The sequence below is a fragment of the Megalops cyprinoides genome, chromosome 1 (genome assembly GCF_013368585.1).
Source record: "Megalops cyprinoides isolate fMegCyp1 chromosome 1, fMegCyp1.pri, whole genome shotgun sequence".
In the NCBI taxonomy this organism is placed as follows: Eukaryota; Metazoa; Chordata; class Actinopteri; order Elopiformes; family Megalopidae; genus Megalops; species Megalops cyprinoides.
Window position 1 is genome coordinate 26,099,821 of NC_050583.1, and position 25,479 is coordinate 26,125,299.

Sequence of the window (25,479 nt, forward strand, 5' to 3'; positions counted from 1 at the left end):
AAAGAACATTTGTTAAATAAACATGTATAATATCCCACACAACCTGCCAAGCCTCAACTTTTGGACAACTTACCAAAGCTGCACAAGCTTTTTAATTTCAAGTTTTAAACATCAAACCATATATCAAATTGAGTAACACTGTGTACTGCCTAACAAATCTATGACTAAAGTTTATACTTCCAGGGTTATACTGCATAATCACACTTCACTCTAAGGAGTAGAGGGTAGTTAGCAATGCACCATGTGGCTGCTCTTTATTAAAGAGGAGCTCTCAGATCTGGTCTGAAGACAAAGCTGACACAAGCTGTTCTCTCTCTTACAGCCACTGTACTTACACAGAGTGAATTATGGTCACAACAAAAAATTGCAAATCATGCCCTGAAATTATAAGCCTCCTTTATTTAAGTATGGGGCATGGTGTTATTGTATATCCAAGCAATTTCAGTATTTTTTTCCTCCTTTCAACATCACAGGTGTCTCAGTGTTCTCAAATTCTTAAAAAAAAAAGTTAACTTCACAAAGGATATCAACCTAAAAGAAAATCCTCATTAGCATACTGCTCATCTGGGCTGTTTATCTGAGCCAACCATTCCGGTCTGTCATTTGTGCAATCTGTGCTTACAATTCAAATAATTTCACCTTTTGTTTACTTTGCACAATGTTCTCAAAATTGGCGACGGGCTAAACCATCCAATATGGAGTGATTTGAATTGATGAATCAACATCTACTTTACTGTTTTGTAGGGCATTAGCCATTTAATCAGAACAAAATTAGGAAGATCATTTAATCCTCGCAAATCCAACCACTCAAGGTCTTTCTTCATCAGTTTTGATCTGGCTATTCATACTCCCCCTTATCTATTTGCACATATTGAATAAACTGCTTGATTTCATCGCTGTATTGGGAGTGCATATAATTACTATGGTTCTAATCAGATGTAAATATCCTGGATTACATCAACTGGAAATCCAAAGGGTAGCTAACATGTTGAGATTTGAGGCAGTGAAAACATGGCAAACAAAAATGCAATGTGATCCCCAAAAATGGCGACACATTTCGCCTTCTTTTGAATTTCTCTCGGCAGTTTCTCTTTCATAAACATCAATGTATGCAGGGCTGGTTTCTATGTTCTCTCAAGAAGCAGATTTCCTCTAAATTCCAGCCATTCCGGAACCAACACAACTCATCATTTCCACAGTGCCAGTGGCCAAGCCTGCTGTAATAGGGTTTCTTTTAAACTCAGTGTGAGATTGAATTACCTCCCTTTCCCCTCCTCATTGCCACTAACAAGTCTATTTCACAGGCTGCAGCCCATACTCCTTTATAGCCAAGCTTATTAACCTCTCTGGCACTGAGATGTTAGTTAAGTTTTTGTATAATGTAAATACACACACACACACACACACACACACACACACACACACACAACCACACACACACACATAGCTATATGAAAACTCCTCCCCTCTCAAACCTAACACACTGACATGGATCAACATAAAATGTCAGTGAGCTATTGATATAAAAGTTTGCAAAAGCTACATATTAACTTGAATGGAACAAGGACAAGCATGTTAATTAATGCATATTGTGTGAGCATTATACTACTTGTTATTAAAGTATGATTTTGGCATTATATATGCAATGTTTCCGTTTGAGTGAAGTCATCACATTTTAGAAAGCCAACTGGCCAAATGGGAATATGCTTTGCATCATATGCAAAGAAAATGCACGTTATGGGCCCTATCTTAAATGGCCAACCTGATGCAAAGTTAAAGGGTTCCGATCAATCATTCAGACACCTGACAGCCGTCACCATGACACGCACTCCACAGAGTAAATTTAGAGCAGGAACAGGGGGCACGGGACGGAAGAACGTCAAAGGAGAGCACTGATGCACAACATTACAGAACAAGGAAGGACAAGGGTTTCATGATAGGGAACAGGACAGATGGTCCAAAGAACACAAGCTGAAGGCTCTGCCAGGATCGGAGTACATTCCACGGCAGACCCGGATACCTGATTCACGCCGAACGGCAACTGCCGCAAAGGGGAGGTCACTTTGCAGAGCGAGCAGGACGTACGGTACGTGACAAAGCCAACAGGATTCAACACGTGTTCCTACGTGGCCCGCGGGGCGAGACTCTCGCAAGGCGTTTGCATAGTAACAGTTCTGCAATCCTCTTGCCGTTTTTGAAGCGCACATTATATATGCATTAGCCAGCACAATGTAATGTTGCAGGCAACATGCGAGATCCATCAATTATTCACTGTGCGCCTCGCACTGAAGGTGTGGATGGAAAATTCTATGGAGCTGAAACATCACGGTGATGAAAAACATAGGGCAAAATGCCACCTTAATGTCTCTTAATGCAATGAGCGCCGACTACTTCATTATGAGCCCTCGGACTACTGTTATAAAGGCCTTTCAGCATCTGACAGTTCTATCACGGTGCTTCTGTTTCTAATGCTCGGGAAGTTCTGAGACGTGAGAAGTCTTACATCTCTCTCTGCTATTATTCATAAAGCTACTCTTTCTTCCTCTATTGTAAACTGGGTCAACAAAAGTACAGTATTGTAGGACTACAGCTCTTTCTGGGTAGCAGCAGTGTTTGGGAGTAACTTTAAAATCTAGTGCCAAAATGCTGCACTAGCAAGTGACTTGTCGAAGCAAAGTTCCTGCAAGCTGACAATCGAGGTAAACGCAAGTCCTGCTGTCCGATAAGCTTGCACGTACATGTCTGGGGTTCCGAAGCCATTAAAGAGTTGTGACAAAGACCCAAACCGTCCAATATTATTGCCGAAGCATTGAAGAACTGTGTAAAAATGAGAGGAGTCCAAAGCACTAGGGCCATCCCTTTGGCTGAGTAGCCGCCTGTTCAGAGGCTCTTACCCACACTGGCCCACTCCCTCTGCTCTGCAGCTAGTTTAGTTCCTCCCTGTTTGCTTTCATGGAAGCTCTTATCCACAGTGATTTACCCTACACTCTGCTTTCTGGCTTTTTCAGTTACTCCCTGTTAAGTCTATCACTTTATCCTGGGGCTACAGCACACACCGAGGCAGAATCTCATCACTCATTTCCCGTGCTCACCTCAGCTGTTTAGTCACTGCCGAAATGCACTTCAGGAAATAAAACCTAGTAGTTTTTGAGGAAACCTGCATTGGACAATAGCAGGTTTTTCTATGCCTTAGCAGATTGATTCTGGTAATTAATATCACCAGTCAGTTATAAATAATTTGTGAGAGAAAAGGAAGCAGTTTGTGAAAAGGATGGGCTACATTTACAGACAAGGCACTGACTGTAACAGAGGCTCTCTAATGTACTTTTCACAAGCTGAAATTCCATTTATGTGGAGGCTTTAATCTTCAGAACTGCAGAAGTGCACACTGCTTCTGCCTTCCCTGTATTGCGTATTACACCGAAGCGTGAACTATGATAACAATCAGCATAATAATGGAAGACAGAAGCCAAAGATTAGTTTGGGGGGTTTTGTTTTTGCTCTCTTGTCTTACATTGATCCAGGGCTCTGCTCTCTGTATTGAGGATGCACAATTAGGGATGAGCAGCATCACTTTAAAAGACAATGACAGGTGAACCAGCGAGACCTGCCCCTTCCTGTCAGATAAAGAGCTAAGGGCATGTATTCTGGTTGGGCGAATAACACATGACAAAACGGGTGGCGGAAACATTTGCTGAGCTCATGAGAGATGAGTCAGAATCGTGGAGCAGTCCGCAGCGGCACGGCTCTGCCTGTGAACACCTGAGTGCTTCACTACCGTCTTGCCGCAGAGACGTAACTGCGGGGGACAGGCTCAGGCACCTGGAGATAAATGGGAACGGCTTCAGTCTGGGTCAGGAGGATCTGTAAGGTAAAGGTGGGGTTGTGCTGTGCGGAGGGACGTTATTAGAAGTATCATACGACATACGGCAGGGTCCTGCACTGTGTGAATTTACAAAGCAGCAAACGCACCACATCAAGGCGCTCAAACATACTGAGCTGTGTGCTGAAGAACAGAGCCAGCCCAGGATTCTAACAGGCTGAATCCCTTTATATTAAGCACAGCTGGATACTGGCAGCATGTAGCGGCACAGAGCACGACAGGGCCTTGGCCTGCATCCTCCACAGAGTCGAGCCTTTCAGACTCTCCTCTCAGAGGGATCTATTGCACCCGCCCCTTTGATAAGGCCGACTAAAGCACAGCCTTCACTGTGCTGCAGCCAGCGGGCCCTTCTATTAGAAAATCCAAGATCCCTCTCTAATCCTATCTGTGCTCTCCAGGAACATCTGGGCCACTGCCAGGGCACAGCAGAGCAGTGCCCTGCTGTTATCTCCACAGTGGCGCCCTCTGCTGGGCATGCCACTGGGGCCTCTCTCTGCCTCAGCCTCGGGCCCAGCAGTTCCTGCGGTACTCTACAACACACAATCAGCTTGAAGCCGGAGACGCGCCTCAGACAGAACCAGCCAAGCCAAGCCCCTGACACTGAAGATCAACAGCCAAACAGCTTTCAGACAAAAAACATCAGAGAACAGCCTCATAAAATTGGGACAGTGTGCTCCATGTCCTTCCAGTGCCCACGGGTGACACAATTTACCTGTTTGTCACCAAATACCCTCAGCAACAGTAGCTATTTTCATCACCATTTCTGTTTTTTCTTTCACTTTGTGCACTTGCTCTGCTGCCGCCTGTCACAGGCAATAAAATTGATTTAGCATACATTTCATACAAAAATAAAAATTCTCTTAAAAATAATAACAACGAAGGGCCCAGTAAGACCATAAAGCAAGTCTCAGTGCGCACAGGCCTGCTCTGATGTCATCGTTCTGTCTCCTGCTGTCTTCCTGGAACTGGCGGTCTGGATTTGACAGACAGAGGGGGGAACAGTTAGCGTGTTTGCTGGGCGAGCCCTTGACTAATCAGCTGTTTATGAGCTGTCAGAATGCGTGTGCACACAGAGACGTGACAAGTCCGCGGCGGACAGCCCCGCGGAGAGGGACGCACCAGCTACAGCGGGATGCCAACCTGACACAATCTCTAAGCTTCCTGAGCGATAACGCAGAAAACGGTCATTCTAAGATCTATGCCACTGCCGATCCCCTCTGAGATATGAAATGAGATGGTCATTGTAGTCAGAACTGCATAATAACCTTGCAAACAGGCTTTCACTAGGAGGCTAAACACATTATCGCATTAGTAGAAATGCATTACTTTCCCCTGTGATTTTATGGCTCTCAACCAATGAAAAGCTTTAACACTAGATAGATATTTCATTCAAGATCTAGGGCTCTACAGTGGAGTGTTTTAAACAGCAAAGACAGGCTTCTTGGTGTCTAATTACTTTTGCTCTGGCGTGTCAGAAAAGAGGGGTAAGGATTCGAGACCTAGATCTGTAATTCTAATCACATTTCAGAGGAGGCAACTGCAGAGATTGATGTCATTTTGACAGTTGCCCTCTTTTCCCTCTTTCCTGTCTTACCTCGACAGACTTACAACTGACCAGAGTCTGCAAACCTGTTTTTTTGTTGCAGTTTTTTTTTTTTTTGGTTATTCGGCAAAGTGCGGCCATGTTTGGAACTGCACAGAGATCCTCTGGTGTAGCGATGCAGCACTGTTAAGCAGTCTTGGTCAGTCAATCATTTATAACCTTTTCAGTTCTCAGTTGGAAAAGCACGTGCAGGCTCAAAGCCTCTGTCTTTTTCCTCTATAAGAGCAGAGACACATGTCCTCTGTTTGAGAAAAGAAATAGAAGCCTGTGCCAAGGATGGTGAAGGGAAAAAAGGTGTTTGATTCAAATGTTGTTAGCACTTTTGAATTCACCTCATTTTCTCTACTTAACCTTTGCGTTTGAAAACACAGACAAAAATAGACTGCTTCATCGTGTTGACGGGAAACCTGGGCTCTCAGTAAAACTGAAATACTTAAAGTAAAATAACTTCACTGAACTACTTGAAGTAAAATAACTTCAGATATGGTTCATATCAATATCTCCATTCCAATGCATGAGCGCATTTTCAAAGCTTCGAACATAGCCTATTATAGATGTGCATGGGCAGTTTTCATTTCCCATCCCAATTGCCATTGGTAATGGCAGACAGTGTCCAAGCATTTCTTATTGCCCAATTGTGACAGCAATGAAACCAAATACATTCATTTTTAAGTTATATGAGCTGTGATGACGTGTAATACATTTTTGTAAATGAATCAGATTCCACAGAACAAACTCAATAACTCCTAAGCTATTCACTTCTTCCCAGCCAATCTGTAAGTGAAAGGAAGTTTGAAAACGCCACAAACTAGAAGCAGATGCAAGGAAAGGCTGCAGTCCAATACATCATCGGCCTGTACAGGTGACCAAGTTATCTCAGATTATGAGAGGCACAATACTGTACAACACACTTCTGTGTTCTATGCCAGAAACAGGGAACTGGTCTCTGAAAAGAAAAATTAATAAATAACTAAAAACTGTAACTCAGATCTTCTCATTCTTTTTAATTAAGTGATTTGAGAGGGAAACTAATCCATTCCTACATTTAGGCCAAGTTTAATTTAGTTGCACTCGAGTTTCATATACCATGCTCAGTTTTCTGATATTTTCTTCACACCAGTTCCTAGTTCCTGGCTTCAAGGACAACCTGAAAGAGAGGTTAAACTAAGCAGTCTGTACGATTCCAGCAGTGAGTGACCCAGCCATTGTCTGATTCAAAGAACAATCAGGAAAAGGTGAACCCAGAAACTGCAAGGCCTCCACCTCATCTGAACCGAAACAGCAGGGTAATGATGCTGTAGCTAGACCCTAGCAGAGCGGAATAAACCTTATTCACCTATAGAACCTACACAACCTACACTGAGCTCTAATTCCAAAATAATTATGCAGTAATTCGCAAAATCATTCTTCTTTAAATATTGTAAATAATAGACTTCTTACAAATACTACATGATTTAAAAACATTTTTGAGAATAATGAACTACCCAAAAAATCAACCTCTACAGCAAGCAACAAAAATATGAGCCTAATAACCAGCCACTGTTATATTCATGAATCGGTCTTACATCATTGAACCATTTGTTTGTTAGTGCTCTAAAACAAGAGGACATGCCTCAAGTGAGGTAACACTCTACTTAATTGGGGATCCTCTCAACTGTGACATTACTGGGCCTACACCTTTACTACCAAGCTAAAGCACAGCTGAATGACTCAATACAGAGGAATGAGCAAACGGCAGCATAAATGAGCAGGTAGGAACAGTAGCTCCTCAGTGTACAAACATAGAGACCTGTAATGTTCTTAAGAACTGGGGAAAATCAGAGAGGGGGAAAAAAAGCTTTTTTGTGAATGTGCTTCACTTCACCTAAGGGAAAAGAAATAAGCCCCATCTCTACAAAACGCTCCTTATGAGCGTAGAAAAGGCAAATCAGAGAAAACAATGACAGGATTAAAAACAACATGACAGCTAATCTCAGTGGACCGAGTGATTACCAACAAAATCCTGTCGCTGTGAAATCTCTGGTGCTGCTCATTTCAACTTTAAAGACACTTTCTTTTTCTCTACTACTTTCTTGTTTTAATATTGCCCTTAGGGCCCCTGTGTTCGCCTGCATTTGCATGTCAAAGTTACTCTCAGTCCTCTGCAGCTAGAATATTTGGCATTCAAGGGCTTTTCAAGACAGCTCTAGAAAAGATTGAGAACAGCGGATCTTCCCCTCAGTAACAGTCAGAGAAAGCTGTGACAATGGCATCTCTTCTGCGTCGCAGCCAGCACACACCTTGCACCAAATCTGTTGTGCGCTTATGTAAGACGTATAAAAAACGCTCCCTGGTCATTTTCAAGTCAGGAAAAACAAAGAGCAACAAACAGGTGCCGACAATAAGCATGATTAATGATAACAAAGCAGCCCGTGTCAGATGGTTGCATCACGTGGTGATCACAGTGCTGACTCACGAGCTGGTGAAGAATACAACACCTCCAACGCTGTGAAGCCGGGAGCTCTTTATAGGAGAGAATTCTCAGGCTGTCAGTGCTCACATAACTCTGATCTCACACTGGTTTCGAAGCCAGTAGATTATTTTAGGTTTGTTCGACGAAATCCCAGTGCCTCACTCTACATGCGCGGATGGCTTCCCCTCTTCTTTCACCATCCCTCTAAGCAAGCCAACCCTGGCTTCCAGCCATGCTGCACAAAATCAACTGCAGTTGCTTGCAAAAGACGCACTTCTGCCACAAACTTTGCTTGGAATGGACAAAGAAAATAAAGACCCGCATGTCGCAAATGAGCAAGATTAGAACAAGTCCAGGAATTGTGTTCAAAAGCTAATAATGATTAATAAAAATACATTTTACTGGCCTTGCACTCTTCATTTAAGCAAAATCAGCAGCTCCAAATAAGTGGGGCCCATGTCACCAAAATCGAATCACCATTTTAAAATCAAGTCTGAGTGTGACAGGTGATGGACACAGGGAAGCCACCAGTTATAAAACAGATGGGCTTTTTTTTTTTTATTAGACTTTCAGCAGGTATCCTTGGCTAGGTTTACAGTAGCTCTTGAAGGCTATCAAAAGATGCCTGTTGACCCACGTAATGCAACAGTAATTCCTTGAGGAGAGAGGAGCATGAACAGGTTTTTCCATGTCCAGGCCTGGAAAGTTCCTGTCTCAATCTCTCTACATTACCGAAGTCAAAGAATTTTTTCTTTAGAGAGGGGTCATATATGAACCCAAGGATAATGACCAAGGAGGAGATATGAACAATATTCCTATCTATTGTTGGGCTGATACTGCTGCTGCTATTCCTTTGATAAGCTGTGCAAAACATCGTCGCCTCAGATTCACTGCCATTTAGGTTTTGAGACATTTTTCCCCGCTATTGTTCAGAAGAAACTTGAAGGATTTGGAGAAGGGATGCATTTGGTGAAAGAAGCAAATCACAAAAGTATGTCTGAAAACTGCTGTCGGAGCCCTCAGAAACAAGCATCAGTCTCTGTGCCTCTGTTCTCTGCTCCGTCTTCCTCAGCCTGTCCCCTAAGTGGTGCATATGGGACTTGGGACCTGTTCTAAGCTGTTCAGAGCAGCTCCTGACATTCCTCACACAGAGAATATGAGCTGAACCCAGGACAGGCATAAAACGGGGGTATAATAGGCTATGATACGCACAGGGTAAATGTCACTCAAAAACCCCCTGTTTGCAGCCACACAGGTCAGCGACGAGTCTGCAACACCTCCCGACTGCCCCCAGCCCCAGACAGCATTAAATCAAATCGATCAAATTAAAAGGAGCTGTTCACACGGAGCACAAACGATCTCTGGCATTACTGAATGCACAGAGCGGCTGTGTTCTAAGGCTGCTCCCTCAGTGGCCCTTGCGAGAGACTGTCCTTGAGAATGAAGTCTGGGGTCGTGCGTCTGGGTCCTTCAGACATGCGCAGCTCCGGCGTATCAGTTTCACTTTCATGCTCCGAAAAACCTGCCTTTGAAGGTCGAAGCGCAGCACAAGTTTTCCCTGGTATATTTTACCGTCGCTGAGAGGGGAAAAAAAGTGCCACAGGCAAATTACTTTAAAAGGTTGAGAGTCAAAATAGAAAAGTGAGGGTACGGTGTTAAATCTTCAGACCTTTTCTCCAGGAGAAAATGTGTGTCTGTATGTGTGTGTGTGTGTGTGTGTGTGTGTGTGTGTGTGTGTGTGCGTGTGTGTTTCTTTCTCGGTCTCCCCTCCTCATTAGCAGGACAGTTAAAGGAAAGGCTCTGATGCTCAGTGTAACCGAAGGCGTGACCACACTGAAGATTACCGCTGTGAAATCAATCCGGATTTTACAGCTGCGCTGGGAGGAAAGACAAAAAAGAAAAGTTGAACAAATGAAAAATTCTCTTTTTAACGATCCAGAGTCAAGGAGCGGGAGTGGTGGGAGCAGGCTTGTGCGAGGCTGTGCTGAATGTGATTCACTCCCGCACCGTTCCAGCCTTTTTTTTCCACTGCCAACACCAGAGATACCAGGCAGGAGGTCTGCCAGTCAGGGTCCGAGTTGATTTGTTACTGTCCTACGGCCACACTGCAGCTGGCCGTTGCTATAATATCACCCACAACAATAATTTGAAAACTTCAGCCGCATTCCGCTTATCGCCTCTTGGTTTGTCAGCACTCTCCTTGGCCCCCGGATAAAACGGCACCGCATGCCGCTTAGGTGAGGGGAAAGTTTCTTCTCCCGCTGGCTCCCTCCCTCCACTGTCCTCTGCTTTTGCAAGCCTTCTGCTTCAGCTTATTCATTTATGCATTATTTATTTATTTAAATCCACACCTTTTCTTAACGAGTCCAAAACATACCACAGTACTTAGAAAGTCCTGCCAGTCTAAAGAACAGCGGCTTGTTAATAAAACCAGACGTAAGAATGTCGAGGGAAAAGAGAAAAACAATGCAAAGCTTTTGAGTGCAGTAGCAGCTATTTTCAGCACATTATAAATGTTGAGTGTAGTGCAACATAATGATGACGATGATTGATAATGCTGCCGACATATGTGCTCAATTCATGCAAATGCTATCAACTTCTAACAAAATCAGACAACAGCACTGTAAATGTAAGCAGGCATCTGCAAATATGCTGTGAGAAACATTGTGAGCAGTAGGACATTTCTGTGAAAATTAATTTCCTGCACATCACACAAATATGCCAGGTGCAGTGGATTATGGCCAATGCGACATTAGCTCAAATCAACAGAGCTTGTTAGCGGCAGTTATTTGAGCTACTGGGCCTGGTTGAGTATCCAACGGGAAAGCAGCATAATCAGATATGGATCCACCTATTTCAATTTTTCAACATTCAGCAGAGCCTGATGTTGCTCCATACAGCTGATTCTGGAACCTTGACAAAACTAAATAACGTCTTTGAATGAGGGTTTGTAATTGCTTTAAAGAAGCATCTTATGTTTTCTCTGGATTGTAACATATATGTGAACTCCAGTTCATGGCCCCTTCTCACAGGGCATCCAGCTCAGTAACTGCTTGACAATATATCAGTCCCTGAATGAGGACCCTCCTCTTTCTGGGATCCTGAAACAGTTAACAGAAGAGTGGCAGTAATGCCCCCCCCCCCCCCCCCAATCCCAAGCTACCTCCACTCACTCCTTTTTCTGTCGCACTATAGAACTTGCAGACAAATGCAAACTGTGCTAGACTTGTCAGCTTTTTTTTTTTTTTAACAACCCAGTTAAGTATTTTTGAGTGTAGCCTGCCTATAACTTCCTTTTTTTCCACCCCAATCTAAACCCTCATTGCTGGTATCTCTTTCAAATTGGACACACTTCCCAGTTGAGGGGAAGATATCAGCAGAAGAGAAAGGCAGCCCGGGTTGATAAGCTGTGCGAATGGCCCAGCCTGGAGCTGCCAGTTCTGCACTGAGTTATTGAGAGCATTCCATACCAGCACCGCCGCCGACGACCAGCCTAATGCAGTAATGTGCTGCTGTTAGCACTTCTGCCACAAAGAGCCATCTGCCTGCTCTGCAATGGAAACTGCACACATCCTCTTCATTATCAGATAAATGTGTGACTTAAGATGTCACCGCACAGTCCAGACGTATGAGCACATTCCAGCTGACCCTCGCCGAGTCTGTGCAGTGGGAGCTTTTATTCCTGGACTGATAACACCAAACATCATCAAAAGGATTTATGGCTCCCTGCCAGCTGCCACAAACACATAAAGTTGATTTGCAACATGTAAGACACAGGGTTACTATCACTGTTACAAACTGCTGAACAAGATCATTTCCCACAAACAGAACTGTATGGTGGAAACAAGGCATTTTTTGATGTTTGCGTAGAAAGGTAACTGTAAACCATGTAAAAACAGCAAAATGACTGTTTCCCTGCTGCTAAGACTACCCTCTGTCTCATTGTCACAGATCAAAACACGTCATCCAGGGGTACCTTGTTTCCGATGGCTTTCTTGGGTGGGAAGCTGAAGGTGTCGACCTGTGGGAAGCGGGACCTCAGACGACTGTGCAGCGCACGGAAGTCGGTGTAGCGTCGGTACACGTTCCACTCGTTATCCAGGATCCTGATGTACACCTAGAGAGGGGGGTAAATGTAAACAAAATAAAGCCATGGAAACGCACAGTGCTTTCCTCTACTTCAAACGAGACACAAAAGCCTGCCGCAAAGCCTGCAGAACAGACGCTCCCAGATGGCGGTAAAAACGGATGATGTTCTGCTGACAAAATCAAAACTCTGCTTTCCTGAGATGACGACAATCGTGGTCAATACCTGATACTCAAGCATAATCGCACCGGCGGCGAGAGCGGATTTCGACTTTGAGGCGACGGGCTCGAAACTAGTTTGTTACTTTTTGTAACTTCGCCGCTTGCTTCATGCATTTTTAAAATGGTTTTAAATAATAAGTCCTCTGAGTGATGGGCTGTGTCAGACAGACCCAAGAGAAGAGGCAGGGGAGCAGAGGAGTGGGAACAATGTGAGGAGGATGGAGAGAGAATAGAGATGTGATTTTCCTGCCTCGTGGTCTTGCCCTCCAACGGCTGCAACGTCCCCAGCTAAGGAGATGCATACTGTAGGAGCATATTGCTCAAATTAACACGGAGAAACCTCATAATAGCAGACTGGCACCTCTGGCTGCTCTTACAGATGGCACCCTGTCCGCCAGGGATGCAAAATAGGCTGAGAGTTGCGCGAGGTTTTGGAGCAGTTAGTTTCATTAACCGCGGGAGCACCCAGAAGCACACAGGCAATCACAAGCCCGACAAAAGCGCGAGGTTCTCACACTCCCTCTGAAATGATGAGCGCAATAAAACTGCAAGCTGCACATTTTTCATGGCTCTCATGAAAGGGCGTTCATCCACATCGATAAATCCAATCACTCTTTGACTTCCCAACCCTCACATAGTGACAACAGGGGGCCCCCTGCTCTAAGTTGCTGGGTCGACTCTGAAGTTGTGTCTGAGAACCCTGGAATTACTCAATTATGGCTGCTTGACACCAGTGAGTATTAACTGCAGCCTGGGCTGTGCTTTCTCAGAGGGAAACTCACAGAGAAATTCGAGTCCCCTGAGCAGACACGTGTGAACATGCTTTCTGGGGGGGAGTTGGTGGGCATGTGAAACCATTTTACATTGCCTGAAGTGTGAAAACATTGCTTTCTCTTATTTATTTGATTTTTTTTCAAAGTGAGAAATGAATAGGTTTTTATTAGCACTGCTGAAACCCCCTCGAACGATTGGCCCATCTCTGGTCTGATCAAAGAGACGGATGAAAAGGGGAGAGGGGGTGGACACGGGATCTCAGGGGAAGCTTAACCAGCTGAACACTAGATTAAAGCCCCGTTCGCTGATAATGAGAAGACAGACCGCAGAGAGTCTCCCCTGCGAGAGCAGCCTAACCTATGATCTTGCACATGCTCGCAGAGGAGAGAGAAGAGGGGCAGGAGGGCAGACCAACTGCGTTTTGTCTTTCACAAACTGTGCTGGCAGCTGCATTGTGGCTTTGATATGACTGACATTTCACGCCGGCCTTTGGCCCAGTCATTTGGTGGAAATGCCCACCTATTGTGCGACTCGGGCCAGCAACATGCCTTCGCCTGTGGACCGCGCGGCAGCTCTCTCTTGAACCAGTCTACACTCAGCCCCAACCATTCCGTCCTCAGTGGCATGGGGCTGATTTATCTGCAAGTGTTTACAGCGTGCTGTCTTAGACCCATGAAGCACTGCATTTGCTGGGTTTTCAGGACCTTTGATCATCATTCACAATATGACACCTGCAGACTTCAGATTGGCCAAAGCCAGAGCTAATCAGTTAACATTTTACTGCAGATGGCTTGGGGATTTCAAAGATTTAATAGAGCGCTGAATACCGTACCATCTGGCTCTACTCCCAGGTGCCTCATCTGTAAAATGCGGACGTTCCCCCTCCAGACTCTCTGGGCTACAACGATTTTACAGGCTCTCGCTCAGGCTAACCTCACACTCCTTCTGCCGCATCAACCTTGTTAAGAGTTAGAAGAGGTATTCAAAACCCTGCGCAAGTTGGCCCTCCAGGTTCAAAGACTAACAGTGGGAAAGGATTTTGTGATTTCCCAGGAACTCAGGAAAGTAAGTTTTGGGAAATTGATTGTTCTAGTTTGCAAACAAATCAGCAAAGGCTTAAAAATACCCCAAACACTGCTACAGTACCTATAACAGTGTTGGCCAATGCACAAGACATCAAAAACCAGGGAAATATATACTAAATAATGAATCATTTTAATGAATCATTTCGCCAGGTAGAGGAGCTAATTAGTGAAATCACCTTGTTTAGTGAACTAGAACTAGTGGCTAGAACAAAATACATGGTAGGACTTTTACTTTCTGAAGCCGGGGTGTCCACCTCTGGTTGACAAACCACATCTGTCTAATCGGGCCCATTATAAATAGATGCATGACTGTAGCCCTTTTTTATTAGTTTGTTTGCTGTGGCTTGGCTCAGACTGGTTTCCTTTGGGGTAGTTTTAAAATGATTCATTATTTAGTATATATTTCCCTGGTTTTTGATGTCTTGTGCATTGGCCAACACTGTTATAGGTACTGTAGCAGTGTTTGGGGTATTTTTAAGCTTTTGCTAATTCAGCTGGTGTAGTGCATGGGTGGAACAAATACGTGGCAGGACTTTTACTTTCTGAAGCCGGGGTGTCAACCTCTGTTGTTAACCAACTGCTGGCCACCTCTAGCCACAAAATTATTACAATTAACCAGACAAATGGATTTGGTGGAGTAAAGATCTGGGCCTTGTTTCCCAAAAGCATCTTAAGGCTCAACACCTTGAGAAGCATCTTTCATTTATGAATTGCTTCCCAAAAACACCATAAATAACAATAGTCTTATAAATCTTCATAAATTACTAAGTTCCTCTAAGCAATCCAAATCTCCAAATCTAAGTGCACCATTAGAAAACAAATTCTTTTCTACTATGTCACAGAGCACCTCCAGGAATTATAGCAGACTAACACTTCAATGTTGTTATCACCAGCAACACTGACTGTTTGAAACATGTTTATGCATGTTATGCATGTTTATTCAACTGGCCAACACTCATTTCTACTTAAACATTTCTACTTATATAAAAGACTGTTTTGGGAAAAACAGAAACTTAATAATATTCTTTCACACTTTTAAACCGTTCTTAACCTCTAAGATCAATTGCTGTCAGGCCCTGTTATAAGATGGTAAATGGAAAAGCAATTGAGAATTCTCACTAATATTAACACATTTTGAATTTAATAATTCACAACACAATTAATGAGTAACCAAATAAACAAAACATTGCTAGTTTGGAGACAGGTGAAGGAATCTCCTTCACAGTGTCTCTTAACCCAATTGGATTCTGACTATGATTTTTCTTTTGGTTTTACCCAGCATAAAAAAAATTTGTAAAACCCACAGCCGGAAGGTCAGAAGGCTCTGTGGTTGTCTATCAAATGCAACCAAAATGGAAAAGCAAGAACTGCCAGTAGACCAACAGTAAAAAAGCAGTGGAAAATAGTGGAAATAAGTCATCCACATACAAGTTCCAACCATCAACTCACCCCTTCACATTCAATTTACAAAGCATTTATTTTTCTGTATCCTTTAAATCCCTTTTCTCCAGACCATTTTAACATTCCCACCCATCCAATCTACCTACAGCTACAGCACCTACAGTTTGCCAGTTTGACCAGTTGTCAATTCTACATTCAGAGGAAATATGACTGTGTGTATAATGTATTAATGTATAAATGTATTAAATTACATAATAATTAATTTATATGTATTAATGTACATTCATACATACAAACACTTACATACACAAGCATACTCAAACACACATACACATACAAAAACATACAAAAATGCAAAAATTCCAATAGTTAGGATTTAAGGGATTGCCAGGGCTTCATAATTACATCAGCTGCTAGACAAGCCTACCACAAAGACTTTCAATTTCACCATATAACAGAGCATCCTGCATCTTTATCTGGAGTTTATTCATAACTCAATCCTTAGTTCTTTTTTTAAACTGGCATTTTGCAAGCCACTGGTCTGACAAAGATGTAAGCTCTGTTTTCTGACTGCTAGACAGTTTCATGTTAATCCTGTATCTTTGCAAAGCCACTCTATTGAAATATTTAACAATCAAAGCAAATGATTTCCTCTGGGATTTGTGTGCACTTGCTACAAAAACATAAACTATGTATTAAAGGAATGATGTGTAAGCATATATCTGAATTAAAATTTGTGAGGTCATATCATAGTCAAACAACTTATGGACAACAAAATCTTTGTATAATTACTCTAAGCTTGGCTTGAGCACTGTATCGAGTGACAGCATGTGTCAGTGGGCCTACTGTAAAAACAAACACTAAAAGATTAAAAATTATAATTTTCAAATGCTAGTCGATGACAGTAGAGTCACGAGTGTTAATAAAATTTATGCTTTGGTACATGATACATGATATTGGCTATATATGACTGTCCTTTGTAATGTTACCTGTGTTTTCACTGTAACTGTACATATAACATTGCTATCCGTTTACAGCTAATTGTCTATACAGTGACAGGTTTGTGTGTGACTGAGCACTGTGTGGGGGCCCATGTACTTGAGGATCTCAATATTTGATTCTGGGTCATATTTATTGGGGGTGCAACAGAGAACCTCTGATCTGAGAGTTAAAGGCTTCTATACTTCCCCCTATCCAGAAAAGGGAAAAGAGGACAAAGATAAGCATACTAATTCAATTTCCACCTCTTCATTACCATGCATATTTATGGAAACAGATCATCTTCTGAAGAGCAATTGCTTCCCCCTCGTCAGTAATTGCAAATTAATTCTTTCTTTGTCCTTGATGATTTCAAGTTCTGAGCAAATCCTACAGTTCACTTGCTTTTCCACTTAAAATGGCATTCGTATGAACATAAATCAGTACCATGATTACACAGTTACATATGTATGAATCAATGGCAACTACTGCAACAATACGAGCATAAATTTATTTCATGCACATTACATTTTTTTCTACTGTATATAGCAATCACTAAGAGAGCACTTCTCTCTTTGGCAATGTCAGCTGAGACAGTTCTTGAAGTTAAATTGTGTGTTAGCACTTGGGATGATTTTGATCGTTGTTACTTAACACAACTATTATAAGAAAGGAATACAGAGTACATTTTTATGCCAAATGAATTTCTAGGCTAGATCGAATGTTTTCATAATCTCAGTGCTTTTGAAAGGGGGTAATGAGAAGTGAAAAGAGGCACACCGCCCCAGAGGGAAGAACAGCCTGTCTCCAAGCGTTCCCGTTGGGAGAACACCCAACGGCAGCTCGGGCCCCCGGCGGATCCTCTGGGATCTGCCTCTCCAGATCAAAAGCATGTACACGGATCACATGGCCGATTAAAAAAAAAAAAAAAAAAAAAAAAAAACAGGGAGGAGGTGTAATTTCCACACGCAAGGCCAGCGGGGAGGGCTACACACGTCCGCTCGACCCTCTCAGTCCCACACACCCCACAGAGGGGCCGGTCTGGGTCAAGCCATTAGGCAACTCTGAGGCGTTGTAAAACACGCCCACCGGAGTCCAGGGACCACTTCCTGGAGTGACTCAGCCCCCCAACGTGGCCGGGAGCTTACTTTACAGCGGCGGATGGGTTTAAAGAGAATTGCCAATGGAGCTGGCAGGGCGCCGCAGCAGGCTGAACGCCCCCGCTCCTCCGCCAGTGCTAGGCCGGAGCCAAGAACGCTTGGCTATACATGGGAACGGTACACAAAAGCGGCCGAAAACACATGTGATGTGATTCAGCTGCCACTCCAACATCACTCTCTATGTGCTGTGACTCTGGGAGGGCTCAGAGCCTCACTGAGACAGTGCATCTGCAGAACCCCAAAGGACCCATGGCAAGCGGGCCTAGTCATGTCAGACAGCTCCATGGAAAGGCGTGCCAAAGAACGACTTCAACGACAGCAACTACTTCGATAACAGTAATCACTCAACATTGGAGGTGTTTTTAATTTTTTGAGTAAGCAGGGAGTGAATTTGCAGCTTCACTGGAATCGTTTTGTTACATGTGCCATATACCTGTCTAAATCTGTGCCAAATCCTGGAATGATGTCTAGTGAGACAGCCTTCAAATCCAAACCACACATTTGTAGTGGCCCAAATACTCAAACTGCATAAAGATGACTGTAAGCAGACAGGAAAACAGAGTTTAGCCAGCATATTCATCTGGGTCTGAACAATAAAGGTGTTCATTTCCTCAGTGACATCCCTGAAGATTTTATCACATTGTTAACAACTGAATTGTCGCTATGAGTTTTCTCTGTCAGCAGCCTGTATTTGCCTATTATTTCAGTTGCCTTGGTGTAATGTGCAATGCACACAAAACACACAAAGACTCGATGTTACACACACACAGTACTTCTTCTCTAGGAGTCAGTAGGAATGGTTGCAAAAATAGGTCTGCCAAATTACTGATATCAAAATGAAGTTATTTTGAACGATCTAGGACATTTCACACAAACTGAATGCTACTGCTTCTGTGTAACTTGGTCCTGTGTTCTGGCATCTATTTCTTCTTGTGTTTTAAAATCTATTTTTCATTTATAAGGTATGCGGTATGCACCGCCAACCCACAACTTGGAGGGTGACATACCCCAAGACACCAATCTGCTGCAGTTAAAAACAGCCTGAAGGGTGGTTTAAAACACAGTGTTACAACAGTATGTCAGAGCTTCATTTGCCTGTAAATATCACTCTCGAGTGGCTCTTTAAATGACAGCTTTCTGCTTGGCCAAAGCTTGAACATTTTTTTTTTTTTTTAAATGTTGCAATCAACTTATCAGTCGCCAGGAAAATTATTCACAGCAATACTGTCAGCATGTGTTGCAATGTGCATGTTGCATTGGGAACTGACACATGTAAAAGGTCTTCGGAAGCCTCCAACATATAATCTGCATTTTCCGTAAGATCAAGCTGAGAGCATGCTTGCACTAAGAAACACCTATATTTCAACGACATCACGACTGAACAAATCTTACCTCAAAAGAAAAAATTATACTGCATTTCAAATGTCTGTGCTGTTTCCTTATGTTAATAACCCATTACTATGCAGAACTTGCAGATACTCTTCTATGAGTTCTATACTGGTCGCAAAGTAATTTATTTTGAGGTCTGACAGCACCACCATTTTTGGTCACAAGTGTACAGATACTAGTCTCATGACCAAAGAGCCTCATCAAGGAGAAAGTCAAAGGAGATCTTCACGTGCAGCACTCTTTTAAAGTTAGTCCACAATGACTCATTTGCGATAGCCGCAAATGTCATATTGTACTGCTACACCAGAATTGTGTGCGACACGCAATTTGATCTAAACAGTGATGCTTAAATGCTTGAAATACGTTTCTTAGACAAATATAAATAGTGAAGTTGATGCCTATGTAAAAATTTCTTCCCAAAAAAAAAATATTTTTAAAAAATATTTTGGCTACTTTGAAGAATCTGAAATATAAGATTATTATTATTTTTTATATAAGATTATTAAGATAATTTCATTTGTGTTATTTCATAGTTTTTATGTCTTTACTATTATTCTAAAATGTGGAAAACTAAAAATAAAGAAAAACCCTTCTGGGTAGGTGTGTCCAAACTTTGGATTGGTATTGTCTTTCATACACATTTTGAAAACATGCCGATTTTGTTGTTCTGAAATGTCCTGCTATATCATTCTTCTGAAGATATGCTATTGAAAAATGTAGTTTAAAAAAACAGATGGTCACATGCATCTCAAACCACAGAGAGAAATGACACTGCCATTTGACAGATTTGTTGGCATGCCCAGAGCATATAACCTGAGATGACTGACAGGTAGCCTAAAGGAAATGACAATGACAGAGATGAGACAATAGATAAAAAGAGTGAATTAGTAAAATGTCAAAATGTCATAGGGCATCATGTTTTGACGTGTGTGTGGCAGGTATGGAAATTTTGTTTTCACATTTCACCTACGTGGCAAAAATAACTACAAGTTTCATTGGAATGTTATTCTGGGCGCTTTGCTGTTTTCTGTGCAGAGCCTTGAATAGGGGAAAGCTGTGTACTTTGCATGCATTTACGCTCAGATTGTCTGCCTGTGCTGGCTAAATTAATGCCATCTGCTTCCATTCTATACTGTGGCCATTATTTGCAAGTCCAGAAAAATTCGATATACGAATGCATCTTTTCCAACACACAAAAAAATGGATAGAAAAAAAACATGCTGTGTGCAGCAGGTCTCAGCCGTCTGTGTTTTTAACCCTGTTCCTCTGAGCTTGTCCTTTAGCAGATGGCTTGGCATAGAGAGTGAGAGGAAGGACTGTGTCTGGAATACCAAGTGCTGACACCTGCCTTCCAAATGGCCACGGCTAGTCTAGGTGACATCATGCCCCATTGGCACCACCCGCTTGGGCCAAAAACACAGGTTCCCTCAGAACATTCCAGAACATGCTAACATTAGCATTCTCTGAAAGACGCGTCTGACATATTGTCAACTGAAAGCGCTACAGAGGAATCCACACTGACATCACGCTCTGGCGGCAGACCATCACAATGCACTCACGAGTACATCTTATAATGAAATATTCCAGCTGATATCACACACTTTCCTATAACTGTACAAAAAAAACTGTCGCCCGCAGTGAGTGAGACCAAATTCAAATTAAATACATATAAATGCAAATGAGTTCTATAAAAAAAAAAAAAAAATTAAATAAAAAATCACCCAAAGCCTCAAGCTTGGTCTCAGCAGAAAACTGCTAGATCATTTCAATTTGAGCAAGTGTGTGTATGTAAAGACATCTGACTGCTTCTGTGCCTCCTGGCAGTAAGCCAGCACCTGTCCCACGATGCTCATGTCTGATCCAATCTGCTGGAAGAACAAAGACGCTGACATTGATAAGTGGTTCCTGTGGCGCTGAGTTGATAGTGTCTCCTGATTAACATGAGTAGCCACAGGTGCTCATCTGAACAAGCAGTCTCGCTACTGCTCCCTAGATAAGACATGGACCATTAATGAACTGAGTCCACCTCCTGCCTGGCCATGGAGTTGAGGCAGTCTCTCCTCATTAACAGATAGATTAATGAGTCACCGTTGGCCCTGGTCTCATACCTCCTTGCCACAAAAAAATTCCCCCGGGTTTCTTGAGTCTCTCTCTGATTTAGACAAGAGTCGACGTTACCCTCCTGCCCAAGTAAGACACAGTGTGGACTCTACGTCACAGCAGCGAGGAGAATTCCACGGTTCCGCATGGACGTACAACATTACAGGCCAACACAGTAGCCCATCACGTGGAACAAGGGCACTCCCTGGACGGAAAAAAGCTGCCCTGCCTCGCGAGGGATCCGAACCGGCATACTGTGGGTTACAAGCTCTGCGCCTTGTCACCACGCCATGCTTCTCCCTTACCCCTCTATCTCTCTCCCTGCAGAGGACACAGGGCCCACTTGTGTCAATTTAGTGAGTTATTTCATCGCAGGACCCCGGCTGTGGTAAAAGCAGTGGCCTCGCCGCTTCCGTCTCAGAGAGGGACCCAGCAGAGAGCCCTTGTCTTCACCTCCCAATGGGAGGCAGCTAATCAGCATCCCATCTCCGAGGGGTGCCTGTCAATCTCAAGTCTAATTTGAAGAAAGCCATACCATGTCAACAGTGGAAGGGATGCATATACACAGCACATCTTTCCACCGCACATACCTATATGTCTATAAATACTGTATCAAATGTCACAGTAATTAGACTTGTGATCTTCACAGTAATTAGACTTGTCCCTCCTGTGATTTCCATTCAGTTCTGCAGAAACATTTTCCTCCAGTCAACTGGTGTAAGTGCAACGTGAATGGACTGCAGTCGAACATAACACTTGACGGCAAACTGAAACATCTTTAATCAAAGTCATTTCTGACTGAATTACAAGAAAGTCTTTACAAATAAAATGATTTATTGAGGGATAAATGCAATGTGACCTGAAGAGACACCTAAAATCAGAAACACACTGAACACTCCAGTTGATTTCACTCATCTAAGGCTGTGTTCCCCTCAGCTACACAGCGCAGTGAGAGATCACACCACATGATGTGGCATGCCAATATCAGGCTATGATTACAGAGCAAAAGCTAGCAGGGTGCAGAGATGTGCTCGAGAATATGTTTTGGAACACCCAGTACAAACGCCATGAATTGCTGCCATTACCTTCACTTTTACCAGCAATTGGTGCCAGTACGGTACATTATGCTTTTTATAAGATGTGTGGGTACTGTTGTGTTGGCAAAGTTTCTCAACTCTCCCTTAAAACCAAAGGAACCCGTTATTCCCATTATTCTCCAGGTACAGGGTAACATCCCAGCTGTCATGTTTTCCCCACATCAAATGCATATCAGACTGCAGAAACAGAAGAATTTACATAGCCTAGGTCTTTTGAAGCTAAGCCAGTGTTATTTTTTGCTGCCTGTTAATTTGTGTTACTGGACAAATTGGTCACAGAGGTCAGTGAACAGTCAGCCTTCACAGCCACAAACTTGTTTAGATATTTTTAATGATCCTTTTACTTCAGCTGTAACACAGCCACATTAACAATTGGGAAAAGCAAACATATCAGTCTAAATTGGGTGATAATTATAGCTAGCTAGTAGCCACATAAACAAGACATCAATTGTCAAAACGTCTAAACATGGCTATGGCTAGCTAGCTACCATTTTTTCATAGTTAGCTGCACCTTCACCATCAGTGATGAATTCAGACCTGTGAACTTTAAAAATGATGCATAGCATTTTTTTCTTGGTACAATCTTTGCAATTTAAGTGCTGCTCGACAGTGTAGGGCATCTAAAAGTACTCAATTAAAAATGAAAAACGCACACCAACAAACTACAGGGACCTAAGCATTCAAAACTACTAGTCACCCATAAATACCTCACCCATGACTGCCTTCTCAGCTCCATTCAAAAGGGAGTTTACATAACCTCTGATAAATATCTTAACATATAAATGGTACTGCCCCACATAACAGCATAGCTACATGCCCTCTTTTTCACAACCCAACAAAGTTACTGCATGTGACTCTTTTCATCAGAGCTGGAGTCCACATCCTGCTGTGCAAATTCAACATGAAAACCAGAATTTTCACTTTTTCTGCCCACAGCTAGTCTGAATGTTTTACCACTTTATTCACTGACCTCACTGTTACTCAGCAGCGATCATTTCCATTCTTTGACATGTCAATGTGAGAGGTGTTATTACAATGTCGTTCCCAATGTTTTACTTTTTGCAGTCTGAAGCTCAAAGTGGCAGAAATATGACAACTGAGAATGACTACTCTAAGTCATACATTTAAAATGAAGAAGCCGTTCTGCTCTGTAATCAGCCTACCATAGAGAATGTGTGTGAGAGAGTGAGGAAAACTGATGAATAATTACCACAGGTAATGCATCAGACATTTACCAGTGCTCCAGCCACTGAATGCTGGGCAGAATAAGATTTCAAGTTTATTTCTTATTAGAAAAATAATAAATAGCTGTCAAAGTGGGCAGCAGTGGCAGCCGACAGCCGCTCTGCGGATGACTTATCGCATAATCACTCTCTTGTCTCATACGCCCTATGTAAACCCTCTGTTATGGAGCACTGACAATGCCTGCTGGTTTCACAAGATGACATGTACCCAACGCCAACGCTCCCATCTTGATTGTGGGCACAATGTCCCTGAGTAGTTCGCAGTGGAAACTGACCGTGCCCTCGGCCCAAAGCGCACAAGTGCACGCACACATAGCCACACACACAAACACGGCAGGAAAAAGCGCTGCTGTGGGAAGGTTCAAGTTATCGGGACAGGCTTCTTCTCAGGCAGCTCTGCACTCTCCTGCTCTCTCCCTCCTGATTGCAAAGTCTCCAACTTGATACTCTGACACAGTGAGCTGCTTGCCTCAATTAAGCTCCATTAACGAGGGACACCGTGTCAGACTTCTGACTTCAGCGACTTCTGGCGCCTTCCCGTTCCTAGCAACCTGCCACTGTGTGACAGTGAATTTCAGCAACCTTCACACAATTCGCACACTGAGGACTCTCACGGTACTCGACTCAATACAGCTAAGAAGAGGATGATGGGTAACGAAGAGAAGCTTAATCCTAAAGACAATACAACTCTTCTTCCCAAATCTGGCAAGACACTTCACTGGTGTGTCCAATACCCAAGAGTCCTCTTGTTCCCTTTGTTCCTACACATTCACAAGCAGACTCTTTCACTCATTCCTCTGCTGCTGAAGAGGAGGGCAGAAAGACAGGAGTGATAGGTTTCAATTGTGAAGGCCATGGAGAGGATGATAGAGAGGTCACAGACAGCTATGCTGTTTGATTCTGATAGCAAACAACTTGTAGCACTGAGGCCTGCGCTAACAGGGAAGAGGGACTGCCAGGCACTGGCTGTGTGGCGTTATTACAAACACTTTGATTAAACTACAGAGCCACTTCCAGGCTGTAATGTAGCAATGATCCTAAAGAAAAGCTGCAGATTTTTTTCCTGAAGATAAACTCTCAGATGGGAAGACAGCAGAGCTTCTAACAAGAAATAGAAAAGGATGCTGGGAAGTAGTTTAACCGCCAAAAACAGCAAGCGACACTTTTAATTGTCCATGGTTTAGAGAATTTCTCACAATCTTGAACAATCATTAGTGAACCTATAGGCAAGGGGTTTCATGGAGGGAAAAACTACTAAGCAGACATCTCCCCCCCCCCCCCCTTTAGCGACATCAGGACACAAAATTTGCCAAATTAGGCAGAAAATAGAATCCATTTGGAAAATTACAGAGGGAAAGGAAGACGGGGAGCAATAAGGAGAGGAGGAAATCTGCTATTAGGAATATTCAACGGCAGCATCTGCCACCCGCATGCAATTCAGATACCAGGGCGCAGCTGCTGGTGGACGAGAGGGTGTGAGGGAGAGGAAAAGAGGGAGAAGGAGATGAAAATGCCCACCAGTGATGCAGTCAGCCTTCAAACTCTTGAGCTGCCCTGACGCTTCTGGTTTGAATATGTTTGCCTTTGACAACACAGATGTCTACAGCATCTTCAACAGATTTGGTCTGTTTATCACTTTTGTTTAACATTACCCAGTTAAGCACCTTCCCAAATGCAAGCTGTATTCTAATGTTTGGCTGTGAAATGACCATTAATGATTACATTGCTGGCTGTAGAGTACATTCAATCAAGAGCTTCATATGCATGTAAATCTGTTACTGTGGTTAGTCAACAACCTTAGAAGCTTACCTTCACAGCAGATAGATACATAGAGGCCAACAAAATGAGCAATTATGGAGCTGAGCTGCGAGATCCTTCTAATTCATATTTGCAGAAGGAAATGGTGGACCTTCATCGAAGGAAAAAAGGTAAACAAAAAGAGGTTTTTGTTAAACCAGCTGCATGCTGATAAGTTTTTCCTAGTTGTCCTCTTGTCCTCAGTTCC

The 25,479-nt window shown here is 43.0% G+C and overlaps 1 protein-coding gene across 1 annotated transcript in view; it reads right to left on the reverse strand.

Moving 5' to 3' along the window:
- Nucleotides 1-25,479, reverse strand: part of snx29 (sorting nexin 29) — a 124,183-nt gene that overhangs the window by 16,419 nt on the left and 82,285 nt on the right. The window contains exon 19 of the mRNA XM_036534491.1: nt 11,915-12,055. Coding sequence (XP_036390384.1) covers nt 11,915-12,055 — 141 coding nt within the window. The remainder of the gene's footprint in view (nt 1-11,914; nt 12,056-25,479) is intronic.